The sequence below is a fragment of the Salvelinus alpinus genome, chromosome 2 (assembly GCF_045679555.1).
Source record: "Salvelinus alpinus chromosome 2, SLU_Salpinus.1, whole genome shotgun sequence".
Taxonomy (NCBI): Eukaryota; Metazoa; Chordata; class Actinopteri; order Salmoniformes; family Salmonidae; genus Salvelinus; species Salvelinus alpinus.
In genome coordinates this window covers 28,550,040-28,568,551 of record NC_092087.1, presented here as the reverse complement: position 1 = coordinate 28,568,551, position 18,512 = coordinate 28,550,040, and the positions used below count along the sequence as shown (strand labels likewise).

At 41.0% G+C, this 18,512-nt stretch overlaps 1 protein-coding gene and 1 long non-coding RNA gene across 3 annotated transcripts; one reads left to right on the top strand and one right to left on the bottom strand.

Annotated features, from left to right (window-relative positions):
* Positions 1-1,645: 1,645 nt before the first annotated feature.
* On the top strand, positions 1,646-13,860 carry LOC139557948 (protein-arginine deiminase type-2-like). Of its 2 annotated transcripts, none has more exons than XM_071373312.1 (16): positions 1,646-1,847; positions 4,684-4,852; positions 5,509-5,578; positions 5,748-5,809; positions 6,216-6,333; positions 6,689-6,841; positions 6,998-7,188; positions 7,294-7,397; positions 7,602-7,713; positions 7,942-8,049; positions 8,156-8,307; positions 8,759-8,906; positions 9,157-9,250; positions 12,288-12,367; positions 12,477-12,605; positions 12,814-13,860. In XM_071373312.1, the coding sequence occupies exons 1-16, from the start codon at positions 1,654-1,656 to the stop codon at positions 13,045-13,047; spliced, it is 2,118 nt and encodes a 705-aa protein (XP_071229413.1). In that variant the 5' UTR covers positions 1,646-1,653; the 3' UTR covers positions 13,048-13,860. The 2 variants fall into 2 exon arrangements, with proteins under 2 accessions (XP_071229413.1, XP_071229424.1); XM_071373323.1 differs by lacking the exon at positions 1,646-1,847 and adding an exon at positions 3,066-3,310.
* Positions 13,194-16,574, bottom strand: LOC139557954 (uncharacterized). Its single transcript, XR_011671514.1, has 3 exons — positions 15,918-16,574; positions 15,632-15,679; positions 13,194-15,503 (listed from the first exon to the last, which is right to left on the bottom strand). It is a non-coding gene; the product is annotated as an uncharacterized lncRNA (long non-coding RNA).
* Positions 16,575-18,512: the final 1,938 nt, after the last annotated feature.

Sequence of the window (18,512 nt, the reverse complement as noted above, 5' to 3'; positions counted from 1 at the left end):
CAAGCTGTAGACATGTTTTGCTACCATTCTCCAGATCTGTGCCTGGACACAATCCTGACTCGGAGTTCTACTGACAATTCCTTCGACCTCATGGCTTGTTTTTTGCTCTGACATGCACTGTCAACTGTGTGACTTATATAGACAGGTGTGTGCCTTTCCAAATCATGTCCAATCAATTGAATTTACCACAAGTGGACTCCAATCAAATTGTAGAAACAGCTCAAGGATGATGAATGGAAACAGGATGCACCTAAGCTCAATTTCGAGTCTCATAGCAAAGGGTCTCAATACTTATGCAAACAAGGTTTTTCTGTTTTTAGTTTTTAATAAATTTGCAAACATTTCTAAAAACCTGTTTTCGCTGTGTCATATGGGGTATTATGTGTAGATTGCTGAGGAAATTGTTTTACTTAAATAATTTTAGAATAAGGCTGTAACGTAACAAAATGTAGAAAAAGTTAAGGGTCTGAATACTTTCCGAAGGCACTGTATAACTAGGAATAAAGTGATAGATAATAAACAGTAGCAGCATCGTATTTGATGAGTCCAACAATGACGTGCAAAAAGGCTAAATGCAGATAGTCCGGGTAGCTATTTAACTAACTATTAAGTAGTCTTATGGCTTGGGCTTAGAAGCTGTTCAGGGTCCTGTTGGTTCCAGACTTGGTGCATCGCCACCCAAGTTATGCAGTCTATGACTTGGGTGGCTGGAGTCTGACAATTTTTAGAGCCTTCCTCTGACACCGGTATAAAGGTCCTGGATGGCAGGGAGTTCGGCGCCAGTGATGTACTGGGCCGTACGCACTACCCTCTGTAGCGCTTTGCCGTCAGATGCCAAGCTGTTGCCATACCAAGTGTTGATGCAGCCAGTCAAGATGCTCTCAATGGTGCAGTTGTAGAACTTTTTGAGGATCTGAGTGCCCATGCCAAATCTTTTCAGCCTCCAGAGGGGGAAGAGGCGTTGTCCTGCACTCTTCACAACTGTGTTGGTGTGTGTGGACCCAGAAAGATCCTTAGTGATGTGGACACGAGGAACTTGAAGCTCCCGACCTGCTCCACTACAGCCCCGTCGATTTGAATTTGGATGTGGGTAGTCCACGATCAGCTCCTTGTTTCGATTTGATCTTAGTCCTGTATTGACGCGTTGCCCGTTTGATGGTTCGTCAGAGGGCTTAGCGGGCTTTCTTATAAGTGTCCGGATTAGTGTCCTGCTCCTTAAAAGCGACAGCTCTAGCCTTAAGGATGTTGCCTGTAATCGATGGCCTCTGGTTTGAATATGTATGTATGGTCCAGGTGAGGGGACAATTAATGGTGCCATGAAGGTCCAGACTCCTTGGCTCTATATAGAGGCCTGTGGCTAATGTCTAGCGACTGCATAGCCTTTGGGGCAGGGATTGATTTTTAGGACATATTTTTGTGATTCAAATATAGCCTTCAACATGACAATCAGTGTGACAACGAAAATTATACTGAGGCCTAGTTTAGGCCTATGCCTACATTATCCTGTTGCTATTCAAGTGCCGACTGCTATGACAGTGTGCACGTTTGGTTAGCTGGGTAATTGCAGCCTCCTCTGCCTCAAATGACTATTATCAATAGGGCCAAGCCTACCCTCCACTGCCATATCTCATTCCATCATTCTGCTCCTCTGCAATGTACTGTATCACCATGGATGTTTCACAGGAACAAGTTTCTATGACCAGACACCCTAATCTCCTTCAGCACCTTAATAAGAGAAAAGCAACCGACATGCCAGTACCGTATCAACAGACATTTCGTCTCGACATTGAGAAAACTTTGAGGGCTCTATATGTTGTTGGAACAGTGTTGAAAGTGAACCTAAACAGGTGAGTGTGTGTATCTATGCTAGGCTACTGCACCAATAGATGTCTTCAGGTGGTAGTAGGCTTTTGTTGGCTACAGTGTAGCCTATAACACGGTAGCGTGACAATACTATATTTTACATAGAAAAATATTTTTTTATGGCAATACATTGTTTCACCTGTTATGTAATGCTAGATAAACTATTTGGGGAGAATCTCTCAGTAGCCTACCCAGCTAGTACATTTGGTTTCTTGTAAGTTGTGAGAACATACGTTTTTGGTCATAAGATTCCTGACGGTTAAAACTGAACGTTTTTTAAGCGTTCAGAGAATGGAAATGAACATTTTGCATGTTCTAAGAACATACATTTTTAAGTTGAAGGGAGGTTCTGAGAAAGTTTTTCTATGGTTCCCTAACAGTTTTCCTGTGAGGTTTTATTAACATTCTGAGAACGGAAATTATAGGTTATTTGAAGGTAATTAAATAAAGTTACGAGAACATGTTTCAATAAGGCTGCTAACTTAATTTGTGTTAACTGTTTTGAACTACAAGCACAGATGGAAATCCATAGCTCCAGGATGGAGCTAGCATGCCATGTTTTTTTTTTACTCAAACAAAGCTGTTAATTTTTGTCTATTCAAAGAAAGAAAGCACTCACCAGCTGTGGCTAATTAGTGGGCGTGGCCAAAACACCTGAACACACTTAACAAGATAGAGGGGAAAATTTGTTTTGTTGATGCTGAGAACTGATTGTATAATGTTTTCAGTTTTTTTTTATGGAAAGTTTTCTTAATGTTCTGAGAACATGACTTTAAATATAACCACGAGGAAACATGTAGAAAGTTATGCTGAAGTACTGAAATTCCAACAGAAGACCGTTATTTCTTAACATTCTCGGACAAATTTGACAACATTACTTTAAATAGAACCATAGGAAACCCGTAGGACATGTTATGGGAAGGTTGTATGCAAGATAACCGTAGGACAACCACGCCTCACCAAGCTCTAAGAATTATATGGTTCTCATAATGTTATAGGCTAGCTGGGTAATTTGTCCCCGTTTTGGAGGCACACAATACTGAATAAACCTTTTGCTTTATTAAATGTGTTAAGGCGGATACAATATTGCACCTCTGTCATGTCTCGTATTGCCGACTGGGGCTGGCTGCATACATACAGTTACAGTAACTGCGCGAGACCATTTGTAACCAATCATCAGATGACGCGAGACATTCACCTGCGTTATAATCAGCTGGTCACCAGAGACAGCCCAGCAGCATGCAGCTACTTCCTGCCAATACTGTATATCAGGGTGAAGGAATTGCGGTACAATTCTATTTTATCATAGCCAACAGCAAACAACTAATTTTGCCGCTGCCGCAGGGAAAGTCATGATCATCCACCCTCGGACACTGAGAATTGAGTATGGAAAAACGACCAAAGTCATGTGCGTGGTTGGCACGGAACTTACTGTAAACATGGACAGGTAATGTTAGGCCAGTTCTCCAAGGCATCAAGTATGGGTCGTCATTTATTGATTAATTTATTAGAAATATAATCAAATATTTACTAATGTCATGCATTGGTAAGGACGGTTGATTATCTCTGTTATTGTTTGGAAAATCGTACCCCTCGTGTTATTATTCACAGTTATTATTGAAATGACAATTCATCTAATGTAAAGGGGTGTGGTGCTGTTATTAATATTAAAAATATAGCCTAGTAACTTAAATCAAATGTCAATAGTATTTCTCTCACACCTATTAATAGTTTTTTAATCTTATTCCACTTGTAGGTCCTGCAGTGATAATGTATTTTTTAATTATTGATTACATCCACTGACTATTTTGTTGTCATTTTACTTCTTGGATATTCCAACTGCAAAAGGAGTTGGATGATCATGCCCCGATATTGGGCTGAAAGAACTGTTTGTGGATGGCATTTGTATTCAGCGGAGGAGTCAGACCTCTTGTTCTTAGCGGAGGGAGTCTGCATCAGTCACGTCTTTCTGCTAGTCAACAGACTCTCGTTTGTTGTCCTTACAAGCTGTCAATTCATATGACTCCAGTGCAACAGAATTCGATGGGTTATAATCTGTTGCTATGGCCTATGGTTTCCAAGTTAACATGATAGATAATTTACAAAGTTAGATAGTAAAGAGTGGTAAGCCCAACACAAATCGCCAACCTGAAGAATTAAACATATTGTGGTACTATCATGACTACGGCTGCAGTTAGTTTATCAGACACTCCACATGGTATGATTACACAGCAGATACAGATGGTTTCACAACATCGGTGTGTGTAACAACTTCAATACTTATTGTTAAGAAACACTTCTCCTTGTGCTATTGCTTAGAGAAGCATAGGCTCTGTTCGGGCAAATATTATCCCTCCTCCAAAAATCTAATGTTCCTTTGGTGTGGACCACCTCCAGGGCTTAGCCTGGACTCCAGGTGTTAGGTTTTACAGCTAAGCCTAATGTTTATAAACAAGTGTCATACTGAGTATAACAACTTGGGATGTTGGTTGATACTTTGACATATAAGTACAATCCTTTTTGCCAGTATTCTTGTGTAGGTTGATAGTCCAGTATTTCTCCCTCTTTGGTACGTTACTCATTGTAGAGGCATGTAGAAGACATCATATCTCTCCGATTACTGTAGCAATGTAACTTTAGAACTAGCACTGCCACCTGTTGCTTCTGGAAATAGGGGATAATGAACTGCACTCACTGCTGGTGCTCCACTGCAGTATAGGTATGTCCTCTTTGTGTTTTCTGTGTTATTGCAATAGATTTGTATAAGAAAAGTATCATGGTGTGATGTGTAACTGTCACATGTATTTATTGTTCCCCTAGGAGTGCCCCTCCTAGCTCCAAGTACTTCTCTGTGCAATGCACTCCCAGAGTGCAGTACAGGATCACCCCACCCCCACTGGAGAGTGGGACCTTCCCCACCACTCTCAATGGTAATACAATGCTTCTTATCACCATGGACACTGCCAGCGAAGTGGGAAATGATAGCAAGGTAAATAAAGTAGGCCACTCCCACAGCCATGATAGCTACACTCTTAGAAAAAAAAGGTGCTATCTAGAACCTAAAAGGGTTATTTGGCTGTCCCCAAAGGGGAACCCTTTGAATAACAATTTTTGGTTCCATGTAGAACACTATTGGGTTCTATTTAGAACCCTTTCCCCAGAGGGTTCTGCATGGAACCCAAAATAGTTCTACCTGGGGACCCTGGAACACTTTTTTTCTAAGAGTGAACCCTGAGACTTCAGTATGTTAAATCTTATTAATAGAATCCTGATTTGAATATTTCCTTTTGGGACTGAACACGCTACAGTGAATTATGTTAATAAGAAACACAGATCAAGTATTTGCTGCTCCTACACCTCTTAAGAGTGGTGTGCAAACAACACTGAAATAATGCAAATGTGGCACTCTCAACCTGATACCAGAGAGATGTGGTTAATCACAGTGCCAGTTCTATTGATAAGGAATTGAAGGAGACTTTTTGTCAGTTCCAGAATGGGCCAGTTGTTTAGATTCTCCTCTGAAATAATGTACTGTACATATCTGGACATGAATATATCATAGAAGACCCCATCAAAACACAACCACTGCTTAGTCACCAGTGTTCTAGATGTTTAACTTTGTAAATGTTGTCCTTTGTTGTGCAGCTATCGGTCATGTATTATGGAGAGAAGACGGAGGTGTTAGGGAAAGCTGTCGTTCACCTCACCGCTGTTGGTATGTTGTGTTATGCTTAGGACAGGAGAGCACACCCATATAAACTACCACCCGCCCCCACCTTCAAAGCATACCTTTGTGAATGTCATTTGTACATTTTTATATTTCACTTGAGACCCCAAAGCAGCTCATGAGCTTCAGTGACACCCAGGGCCTCTCTGTCTTGTAGAGATTTCTCTGGACGTAGATGCTGATCGAGATGGCCAGGTGGAGAGGAACAACCCCAACAAGGTGGGTTATGTCTGCTGGGTCCGTCCAGGGAGGTCTCTTTCAGCTCAGAGGTCACTATCTTTGTTTCCTAACACAGCAGGGTACATAAGGAGATGTTCTAACATGAATAGGCATGTCAGAAGACTAGTGTTCATGCTGTATTCCAAAACACAAAGGAAGATTGCCAAGGCACTTCTAGGAAATTATCTGTCAACTAACACAGGGCACAGCCTTCCACTGATATTAATAGGTATATCAAAATACTGTTCATACTATATTCCTGGAAGTGGGAAATTCTTTTGAACGTTGTGCTTTTCCACTCAGCTGTAAGTCTAATCTTATTTCATGCAAACACATTGGTAAAAGCTAAATTGGCAGGGCAGTGTTAGTTCTTGTCTCTGAATAACGAGTGTCCATCTCTCTACAGGGATCCTGGATGTGGGGGCCTAATGGCCATGGTGCCATCCTACTGGTCAACTGTGACTCAGAACGCACCTATGGGAAGAGGCGGGACAGTGAGTGTGCTGAGGTCAGCAGGGTTTCAGGTATATAACAACAGCAACAGCCAAGTCATCCTGGCCCACAGAGCTGATAGGCGGACAGTGCTGCAGGCATTGCAATAAATCAACATTTTTAAAGGCTGCAGGTCTGTCTTTTGTGTGTAGTCAGCAGAGGAGCAGTAGGGATGTGTATATTTATGTTGGCTAAACACAAAATGCCTGAGCTAGGGGTGTGTCTGGTGTGGTTTGATGGTTCCTTCACGACCACCATCCTCCTAGGATAAGTAGTTGTATTACACACTGTCCTACCTATGTTGTCATTGAGATGAGGTCACATTGATTATGATATTGATGGGTTGACACTTGATGTACAATAATGTCAGTATTTGTGAAATGTCAGATCTGAAAGACATGTCCCCAATGGTGCTGCGGACCAGTGGCCCTGCCAAGCTCCCAGAGGGCTACAAGCTGACCATGCACATCTCCCAGGGGGATGCAGAGAGTGTCAGGGTCTTCAGGACCAGGTCCACAGCAGGCATGCACCAAACACTAAGTGAGTCAAGGACATTTTGTCCAGTCAGATCTTTTATGTGTTCTTGTGGCTGTCCATGCATGTATAATGTGTATACAATAAGATTTTAATGCTGCATATGCATATAAATGGAGATACATTTGATCATCATTATAAAAAATTATTTACTTGCTGCAGAAAACCTGTTCTACAAGAGCTTTGTGAAGGACTACCCGCTGGTGCTGGGCAGTGAGGATTTGTCCAAGGAGGTCCCGTACCTCGGGGGAAACGCTGAGATGAATTTCTACGTTGAGGGCCTGAGATTCCCTGACAAAGACTTTGAGGGCCTCATCAGCATCAGCCTCAGCCTGCTGGAGCCCAGCTCTCAGGTACATTGCAACTATTTCATTGTTCGTAGTTTAAAACTTCGAAGGGTATGCTGTACCTCTGTCGTGGAATCTATCGTTCATGTTTTTGTTCTGTTATTTTGCCAGGGCTTTCCTGAGACGCCCATCTTTACAGACAGGGTGGTGTTCCGTGTGGCTCCCTGGATCATGACACCCAACACACTCAACCCTGTGGAGGTCTTCGTCTGCAGGTGAGAGATGATGATGAAGAAGAAAATGATTATCAAATCACATTTTATTTGTCACATACACATGGTTAGCAGATGTTAATGCGAGTGCAGCGAAATGCTTGTGCTTCTAGTTCCGACAGTCCTGGCATTGATGTTGAGGGAAATAATGATGGCGCTGTCTGTAAACGTACTCAGACAACTGTTTCTGTGCATTTGGTTACCCAGCACATCTGATAACTACCAGTTCCTAAAGGGAATGAGGAGGCTGGTGGAAAACAATGGGTACAAGCTGAAGGTTTGCCATGAGTACATGAACAGAGGAGACCGCTGGATGCAGGTAAGCAGTGGGATTCAGCTCCTAGCCTATCATGCAGGTTTTTTTTTCAATTCCAACCTTTTTTTAAACACAATTTATTTCACATCCTTTTACATCAATGTAAATCATTGTCAGTCTTGTCTCTCGGTTTTAAATAAAAGAAATCAGAACATAGACCGGTGTCTTTTTTTGTAACTGCATGAAAAATATAGAAATATAATAGACATGTAAAGAAGGTTTCTCTCTCAGGATGAGATAGAGTTTGGCTACATTGACTCTCCTCACCAACGTTTCCCTGTTGTGCTGGACTCCCCCCGAGACGGAGAACTACAGGATTTCCCTTATGATGTGCTACTGGTAAGAAAAGGCATTCACAACACCTGCAGTTAAAATGTACTTATTTCCATACTGTGAGGGATGTGGTGGAACTCTTTCTGAACCGTTCTCTGCCTGGTGCCCTCAGGGCCCAGACTTTGGCTATGTGACGAGGACAGCATATGATGAGGAAGTGAGCAGCCTGGACTCGTTTGGTAACCTGGAAGTTAGCCCTCCAGTCACTATAAATGGAAAGAACTACCCTCTGGGCAGGATCATAATTGGAGTGGCTTTCCCCACGTGAGTGTAACTTAGCCAGGGGTTAGTTGCTTCAACGGAAGAGAGTCTGGTTCTTAGATCCCAATATTTTCCGTTATTCCAAAGTTTATTTATTCATTAAATAACCTTGATGCTACTTCCTTCTATAAATCTTGAATACTGATTCATTAAAATTTGGAACAAAGATATGGGCTCCCAAGTGGCGCAGCGGTCTAAGGCACTGCATCTCAGTGCTAGAGGCGTCACTACAGACACCCTGGTTCGAATCTAGGCTATATCGTAACTGGCAGTGATTGGGAGTGCCATAGGGCAGCGCACAATTGGACCAGCGTCGGCCGGGTTTGGCCAGTGTAGGCCGTCATTGTAAATAAGAATTTGTTCTTAACTGACTTGCCTAGTTAAATAAAGGATAATTAAAATAAAAAAATTAAATGGCTGTGAGCAGTGGTGATAAGGCTGTTTAACTTTTCAGGGCAACCAAGGGCCGCAACATGACCAAAGTAGTGCAAGACTTCCTTTGGGCACAGAAAGTCCAGGAGCCCATTGCACTGTTCTCTGATTGGCTTCTGGTTGGGCATGTGGATGAATTCATGACTTTTGTCCCAGCTCCTGACAAAAAGGTAAAAATAATTCTCAAGGAAGTATAGTTGCCCCCTCTATTTGAACATGTGAGTAAAAACACTATGCTCTTTAATATAGAGTAGAAATGACAGAGAGCAAAGAATTGTTAATGCCGTCCATTTGCACATAAAGCATTTAGACATGACGCAGGCTGTGGCTACCCTGTGGTTATGTGATAATGTAAAGTTGTCAGGAAGTCAAATGAAGCGCACAGCCAATGTTGTCTTTGTCCTCTGTTTCTCTGTGTAGGGATTCCGGCTGCTGCTCGCCAGCCCCGACGCAGGCTACAAACTATTCAGGGGCTTACAGAATGACGGGCATGGACAAGCCAAAATGTTTGACGGTAGGCCTTCAGTTAGGCGACTAATTTCACTGTGTCTCAGTGTGTATCACCTTAGTTATAATTGTATCAGTGGAGGCTCCTCAGAAGAGGAAGGGGAGGACCATCCTCAGTGAATTTCATAAAAATGGTGAAACATTGAAAAAGTTATCCTTTTTAGATAACTATACTAGATATATTCACATCAACAAAGAATTGATTAAAACACACTGTTTTGCAATGAAGGTCTACAGTACCCTCAACAACACTCTTTAGGGTAGCACCATGGTGTAGCCGGGGACAGCTAGCTTCTGTCCTCCTCTGTGTCGTGACGTGACTATCATTAATGTGATGACTGCTATTTGTAGAATAATTGCCTACTATGTTTAATTATTACTCGATTTAAATTCATTTAACAATTAACTAATTAGGAATTTGGGGCATCATGGGAACAGTTGCTTACCTAGTTACTATCTCCCGACTTAAACTCTAAAGATTATCTAAATATCATTAACAGTCAGTTATTAATTATTACATTCTGAACGTCGCATAATCCTTGGATATCTGCACGAACCCTAACCTAAGTGATGAATCAGCAATACACAAATTGGTTTAATTATTTATTTACTAACTAACTAAATCATCACACAAAATACGTAAACACACACAGCATAGGTTATTGATTACATACATAATAGAATGAAAACAGGTTCCTAGTGGACTAACAAAAGCATGACCGTTTGGTTACGCAATGGAAAGAGGAGGGAGAGACAGAGTCAACTTCTCATATATACATTTGGAAGCTACGCTCACGGGATTATGAATACTTTGCACATGAACGACCGCTCATTCGGATAATAAATGCAATACAGTTGAAGTCGGAAGTTTACATCCATCTTAGCCAAATACATTTAAACTCAGTTTTTCACAATTCCTGACATTTAATCCTCGTAAAGATTCAGTTAGGATCCCCACTTTATTTTAAGAATGTGAAATGTCAGAATAATAGTAGAGAATTATTTATTTCAGCTTTCATTTATTTCATCACATTCCCAGTGGGTCAGAAGTTTACATACACTCAATTAGTATTTGGTAGCATTGCCTTTAAATTGTTTAACTTGGGTCAAACGTTTCAGGTAGCCTTCCACAAGCTTCCCACAATAAGCTGGGTGAATTTTGGCCCATTCCTGGTGTAACTGAGTCAGGTTTGTAGGCCTCCTCGCTCGCACACCTTTTTTCAGTTCTGCCAACAAATGTTCTATTGGAGTGAGGCCAGGGCTTTGTGATGGCCACTCCAATAGCTTGACTTTGTTGTCCTTAAGCCATTTTGCCACAACTTTGGAAGTATGCTTGGGGTCATTGTCCATTTGGAAGACCCATTTGCGACTAAGCTTTAACTTCCTGACTGATGTCTTGAGATGTTGTTTCAATATATCCACATAATGTTCCTTCCTCATGATGCCATCTATTTTGTTAAGTGCACCAGTCCCTCCTGCAGCAAAGCACCCCAACAACATGATGGTGCCACCCCCGTGCTTCACGGTTGGGATGGTGTTCTTCGACTTGCAAGCCTCCCCCTTTTTCCTCCAAACATAACGATGGTAATTATGGTCAAACAGTTGTATTTTTGTTTCATCAGACCAGAGGACATTTCTCCAAAAAGTACGATCTTTGTCCCCATGTGCAGTTGCAAACCATAGTCTGACTTTTCTATGGCGGTTTTGGAGCAGTGGATTCTTCCTTGCTGAGCGGCCTTTCAGGTTATGTCGATATAGGACTCGTTTTACTGTGGATATAGTAAATCTGATATATATACAGTATGCAAGCTCTTAAAGTTACAATGTTTCCGTTATAACGTCTTTCTGATCATTTTAATGACATCACAAAATGGACATTCATTTTCCATCTCGCATCATTCCCAACATTCTTTGTTATAAATATTGTTTCATTATCCACTTTTGGATGTTGGCGTTTTGGCGGCAAAGTCTCAATGTGTAACAAATATTTTCACCACTCATACTGCAGGACAAGAGAGAAAGTTTACGACCGGCTGTTAAGTCATAAAACCGGCCCAACTCCCACCTCGGGTGGGAGAGAGGGGGGTCTGGCTATGTGTGGAGCTGATCTGGCACCTTTTGATCCTCATCAAGGAGAGAGCGTCATGACGTCTGGGTACATTGACTTCAATACAAAACCATGGAGGCTCATGTTTCTCACCCCCTTCCATAGACTTACACAGTAATTCTGACAACTTCCTCCAACCTATCAGAGCTCTTGCAGCATGAACTGACATGTTGTCCACCGACTCAAAGGATCAGAGAATCAATCTAGTACTGAATACAGCTAGCTAGCCCTGCAGTGCATAAAATGTGGTGAGTAGTTGACTCGGTTATGATAGGAAGGTTTGGCTTGGAAAGGTTTTTTCGCCTGATCACAGAAAGCTGATGTGTTGTGCACTGAAGTCCACAAGTGAAAGGAAATTGTGAGAGGAGGAGCGCGCGTATATGCAAGAAGTAATTATACAAAGATCAAAGGGATCATGCTGTTTGTATGTGGCTGCTAGGAAAGTGAACTGTTTGTGTGTGATCAGTGGTGTATTCATTCAGCCGATTCTGCAAAATGTTACTTAAATGGTATGAAACGGGGACAAACATACTTGAATTTATCTAATAGAAACTCTCGTTTGCATCTGTTAGACTAATGATTACACCCTAGATCAGCTAGATACAGGCAAGAGTGTGCAACATGATATTGAATGTGTCAATGTTTGTTACTTTGATTACTCGAATTTGTCTTGACCTGTGCACCTACTTTCATAAGCTAGGTTGTAGCATCCTCAATAGGTATAGACAAAATTTGAGTATCATGTAGTAGCCTAAACCTATCGATGTAACATTTGTCTGGGTGAATGGAATATGAATGACAGTCATCCAATATGCTGTAATAGAAATAAGGCCACCCCCTAAAAAAAATAATCGTCCTCCCTCATCTTAAACGTCACCGACCACCCCTGAACTGTGTGTGTTAATAATCAACACGACTTCCTTCCCGATCCTAACAGGTCTTGGAGCAGAAGAAGAGATTACGGTAGATGAGATTTTGAGTGATGACAAACTCAGAGCAGAAAACGACTATGTCCAGGTGAGGGAAACTAAACGCCAGATGAACTAGTTACTCAGAGAGGCTAACAGAGCATTGCAGTGCTTGGTGAAATAACCATGTAGATGTTGTGACTGCTGCCGTTCCACAGAGCTGTATAGACTGGAACAGGGATGTCCTTAAGAGGGAGCTGGGTTTAGACGACGATGATATCATTGATCTGCCCATCCTTTTCCATGTGATGGAGGAGAACAGGGCAGTGGCCTATTACCCAGACATGGTGAGCATACGCAAGTTCTACACTAGAACACCTCCAAACCAAAAGTACTTCTTAATTTATTTGTTATACATTTTACATTACATAATGGCAAACCTCAAAAATGCTGCCAAATCATTTTAGACATTTTGTGATGATTTTGCTCAAATCCTCTACTACCCAAGTAGCGCAAGAAACAAATCCTAATTGAGGCATATGTCTCTACCTCCAGGTGAACATGATTGTGTTGGGGAAGAACCTGGGCATCCCTAAACCGTTTGGGCCCAAGGTGAATGGCTGCTGTGCCCTGGAGGCAGAGATGACCTCCCTCATGGAGGGCCTGGGACTCAGCTGCACATACATTGATGACTTTGCCTCCTACCACAAACTGCTGGGAGAGGTTCACTGTGGCTCCAACGTCCGCAGGGAACCCTTCTCCTTCAAGTGGTGGAACCTGGAGATGTGAGGGATTTGGGGCAAGGAATGGTTGTAGTTAGAAAGAGGGAATAAGGCTTGATGTTAACAGCAGCAACAATCGCCAGCAGCAGTCATCTTCAAACAACAACAGTAGTCCTTGTACTGTATTACCCCTTTGTCTTTATTAAACATGTATTTGCCTTTTCTTTTTTTTTTTACAAAATGATGAAAAACTGTATTTATAATCAAGACTTTCGAATTTTAACAAGGGCTTAAGCGGAATATCAACGAGAACAGAAATACAATCATCTGAATTAAGCACATTGCAGGCTGAATCTGTTGTTTGGATTGGCTGCGTGCTCAATCCAAGTGTTGTATTTACATGTACTAAAACCAGTACAGATGAACAGGACCACAGAGAAATGTGCAAGTATAATCTGGAGCTACCAGAGGGTGTGATCCAACTATTCAAGCATTTCTGAAGACTAGTGAGAGTTTTTATAGATTTATCTTAAGCTTTGAGATTAAAATATATTTTGAGTTTCCATGCCTGGAATGCACACTATGACTCCAAAGGCTCTCTTAACCTGATGAAACTTCCAATCACATTTCAATTAATAGTATTTTGTTGAATCATAATCTTTAGAATGGTGTTTGATAATAATACATTATTAAATAAATGGCAGACTAACTGTATTTTGATGTAGTGTTCCTTACTTACGCAGATATCCTTCAGCTTCAACAAAGATTTCAAAAGAATTGTAAAAGAAGGTTTATGCACTAATGCCACAACTGACAAAGTGCAACTAAATTCAATGTTGGCTCTTGTTCATTTCATTGAAATTAAACGTCATGATAACAATGCCTTCATATCAGTTCTTTTCATTATATAAATCTGAGATGAGGGAAAATGTCTCTAATCAGGCAATGTAAAACATTACACAAGATACCCAGGTTCCATTCATTGAGAGCAGATATCTACAAATGAATACATATATATGTTTAGTTTTACATTCAAACCAGTTGGTGATAGATTCCATTTGGCGATATCCCCCATGGGATAGATTCCTTATATGAAAGGGGATACCCTCCTACAAAGCAGCTTACTTAACACAATCATTAAAAAGGCAACTTCAAGACTTGTCACAGTGTAATTCTTTTTAAAAACCAAGTCGGATTTTCAAAAGATCAGCAATTACTTGAAAATGTAGTGCCGGTTTCCACATCTACACTTATGTATCCCCATATTTCTCTATCGAAACTGATGTAAAGAAATAATAACTCTTTATCTGTCTGCTTTTCTAGAGAAGTTTGACTGGTTTGAAGAAACAATCTATTTCCAGCATGGTACTGTACAGTTGACATGGGTTTGCAAGCAGATTTACACCATGCACCATGTATACACATCCAAACACATACTCTAAATCAAACTAGAGGTTTTAAAAAATAAACTGAAGACAGTAGTCACTGGACAGTAGCTTGGCTTTGGAGGCTGTGTGCTTTGGTTAGGTCACCTTGGAGGAATGTCTGACTGTGTGGTACTATCTACAGTATGCGACAGTGATGAAGACTGATGAGTAATTTAGTTTGGACACCAGACCTTATCAGTAATTCAATACTTCATGTTTTTTTCCGCAGCTTATAGGGGAAATCTGTGATTGCTACATCAATATTTGGACTATTTTATTAATGATATATATCCATTGATTCTTGAAGAATTTAACTTATAAATGGCTCATGAACTTAGTTGTCGTACCCCTCAAAACCCAAAACATATGTTTGTTTTACTAATTTGCTTGTAAACAAGGTAACTGGAAACTAACACTATATAGCCTCAACATGGTTAAAAGTAAAGTTTTGCTATCATGGATAGTCAGTCGTTGCATCCATAGCTCTGTCTATGAATTTGAGAGTGGTTACTTTTCGCCAACCCCATCACTCAGCTGGTTATCGAAAACAGTTTGTTATTGTTTGAACTGCAGATTACCCCTTAAATGGCCTGAAATACATTGACTATAATTATGGAGTCAGTAAAATATTGTCCATTCATCAACATAAACTGTGAACTGTAATTGTACAGTTTGTCAGGGGAAATGAATAATGGAATCAAAACCAGCAGCAGCATGATGATAAAAGTACCTTCTATCAAAAACCACATGAACAGATTCAGATTTCACAGAGCTCATGGAGCAGAAATTTATGCAGGCTAAGCCAGCCAACAGACAACAGCCAGAAGCGATACTGTGTGAGTGGCACTCCTTTTGGGAATGGGTGCTGTCCACTCCTCTCCTTCACCTCTCTTGGCATGCTAGGAGTCAGCCACATAGAGTTGGGATGAGGGATGGCTGTAAGTGCATCTCCATGGACCTGGCTGTTCAGACTGGACTAGCCTACACCAGGTCTGTCTGTCTGTCCCAGCGACTAGCTCTGGTCCTCCTCTGCATCTGTGGTGGAACACACGTGCGCTTGCTTCATCTCCTGCAGGGGGTGCATCTTATGGGAATGCTGTGGGAGGAGGGACTGGGGTCAGACACTATCTTTACTACTACAGGTCGCACACAAACATCCAAATACAGACATGGGTAACACGTGGTCAGTAAGCTACATCAACTGAGTTGAACAACTACAGGTACCTGCTAATGGACATCCATGTAGTGATCAATGGGGAGAGGCTAACAGTTCTGGACGCAGACACAGAAAGAAAATGACAAGGTTAACAAAGACCACAATTACTGAACAACAATGAAGAGGAAAAGTTTAGGGCATTTGTACATTTATTAGCAGATTTATGAATGTAATAAGACTTAAGATTTCCTGGGGTAACAGTGTAAGAAATAATACATAAAAAACTGAATACTGCATAGTTTCCTAAGAACGCGAAGTAAGGCGACCATCTCTGTCGGCGCAACGTCAACTTACCAACATTATGACCAGGAATACGACTTTCCCAAAGCGGATCTTCTGTTTGGACCACCACCCAGGACAATGGATCGGATCCCAGTAGGCGACCTAAAACAATGGTGCCGCGGAAGGGCCAGACGAAGCGGTCTTCTGGTCAGGCTCCGTAGACGGGCACATCGCTCACCGCTCCCGAGTATACTACTCGCCAATGTCCAGTCTCTTGACAACAAGGTAGACGAAATTCAAGCAAGGGTTGCATTTCAGAGAGACATCAGAGATTGTAACATTCTCTGTTTCACGGAAACATGTCTCACTCGGGATATGTTATCAGAGTCGGTCCAGCCACCCGGTTTCTTTGCGCCGACAGAAACAAACATCTCTATGGTAAGAAGAAGGGTGGGGGTGTATGCCTTATGATTAACAAGTTGTGGTGTGATCATAACAACATACAGGAACTCAAGTCCTTTTGTTCAACTGACCTAGAATTCCTTACAATCAAATGCCGACCGCATTATCTACCCAAGAAAATTCTATTAGATTATAATCACAGCCGTGTATATCCCCCCCTCAACGGCCCTGAAAGAACTTCATTAGACTCTATGTAAACTGGAAACCACATATCCTGAGGCTGCATTTATTGCAGCTGGGGAGTTTAACAAAGCTAATCTGAAAACAATGCTCCCTAAATTTGATCAGCATATCGAATGCGCGACCCGGGCTGGCAGCATTCTGGATCATTGCTACTCTAACTTCCGTGACGCATACAAAGCCCTCCTTTTGGCAAATCTGACCACGTCATTTTGTTGCTCCCAGCCTATAGACAGAAACTAAAACAGGAAACGCCCGTGCTCAGGTCTGTTCAACGCTGGTCCGACCAATCTGATTCCACGCTTCAAGATTGCTTCGATCACGTTGTGGTGGCATATTTCTGCTTTACCAAATGAGGAGAGTTACAAACTACACACCAGTCAGAGTTACACTTAAACTACATCTTTATTAATAATAATAAGCTTTAGCATTTGACTTTCAACAATTCACTATTTCTAATGAACCGTTGAGAAGTGACTACAGAAAAATACAAAGATCTTTTATAGCCAAGATACACCCCTCTCAACTTACATGACGAATCACAGATCTTAGGAACTGTTCACAAATAAATACTTTTTCTTGAGAAAGTAGTATCCCTTAGCCAGATAACATTCGCTATAAATTATCGTTCAGTTTGGTCCCTCAGACGAGGTTCTAATCTCATTCCTGGTACTTCATAGTACAAAAACACCAACTCATCCAATGGCATATATCAATTATCAACTCTAGATACTCCCATCTCAAGTAAACCCCCTCTTGACCCCACTCCTGGACAATCTCACTGAGGGGAGTGAGCCTCTAGGTCATACACTATCCCAGGATAAGTGTAAGATCAGAGAGGACATACAATGTTTCCAGACACTGCCATACACCACCCCCCAATGGGAAAAGGAGGGAGTGACTGGCGTACAGACATTCTGCATAGCACCAGGGACATGTGAACGACAAGCCTGACCTCTCCCCTCTCTAGGCCCCAGGTGACTGAGCCCCAGCTGAGGGAAAAGTGCAACTGCCAACACTATAGTCCAAAAGGATACATTCTAATGACAAGTATCTCACATAAGCATATTATGCAAATAAAACATCTTAATTATCGATGTTACCCAACTAATTCTGATTCATCCCCCACATTCCCCTCTCAAGGGACTCCGTCCCTTCTGGAGAATCAGAACAGTAACCCGGTACCTTACTAACAGTAGTTGCAGAGTATATGATTTATAAAAATAAAAAAAATACTTAATCAAAATTTTAAAAGAATAGGGAATCAAATCCCTTCAATGTCGAGTACCTTATTTCCATGTAAGTTTTCTCCCTTCAGAAACTTAGTTTACAACCTTTATACAACAAGACAGACTTGCACATATTTAATGCATAATGCAGTGCATGCAACAAAGGAGTTTAATAAAATAATCTTTAGTTATCTATCACACTCCAATGGATCAGCATAGTATGTTGGAAATTACTATTTCCATTCCAGAAACTAAAATTAGCATATCTTATTGAACAAATCCAGGTAATGACTCATAGTTAAAATAAAATGTATCCCCTTGGTACCTAATGAACATGACTCAAGACAAGCATCATGATTCCACTATTTATAAAGGCAATGCCTATAGATCAAATAGATTAGGATCAATTTCACTCTCCAAATCAGAGTTCACCCTCTCCATTCTCCATGGCATGCTTATAATAGCTTCAACATCTTTAGTTCATAACAACAATCCAAACAATCCTTCAGTTTTTAAAAATCATTCCATTTCCAAATAAAATCATAATTAGAACCCAGTTAATTATCCAAACAAAATGTAGAATGACATTGCTCAGTGATTCAAATTGGTCTTATCACTCAAAGTAAAAAAACTCAATTTAACACATCAACATTGGCAGAATGTACATTTATACATCCAGTATAATTATCCTATAATTCTACTATTAACTTTTCATCACGATTATAATACAGATCAGTATCTCAATTTATTCTTAATCTAAATTACTTAAATTTTACGTGGTGTCGACCTCTACAAT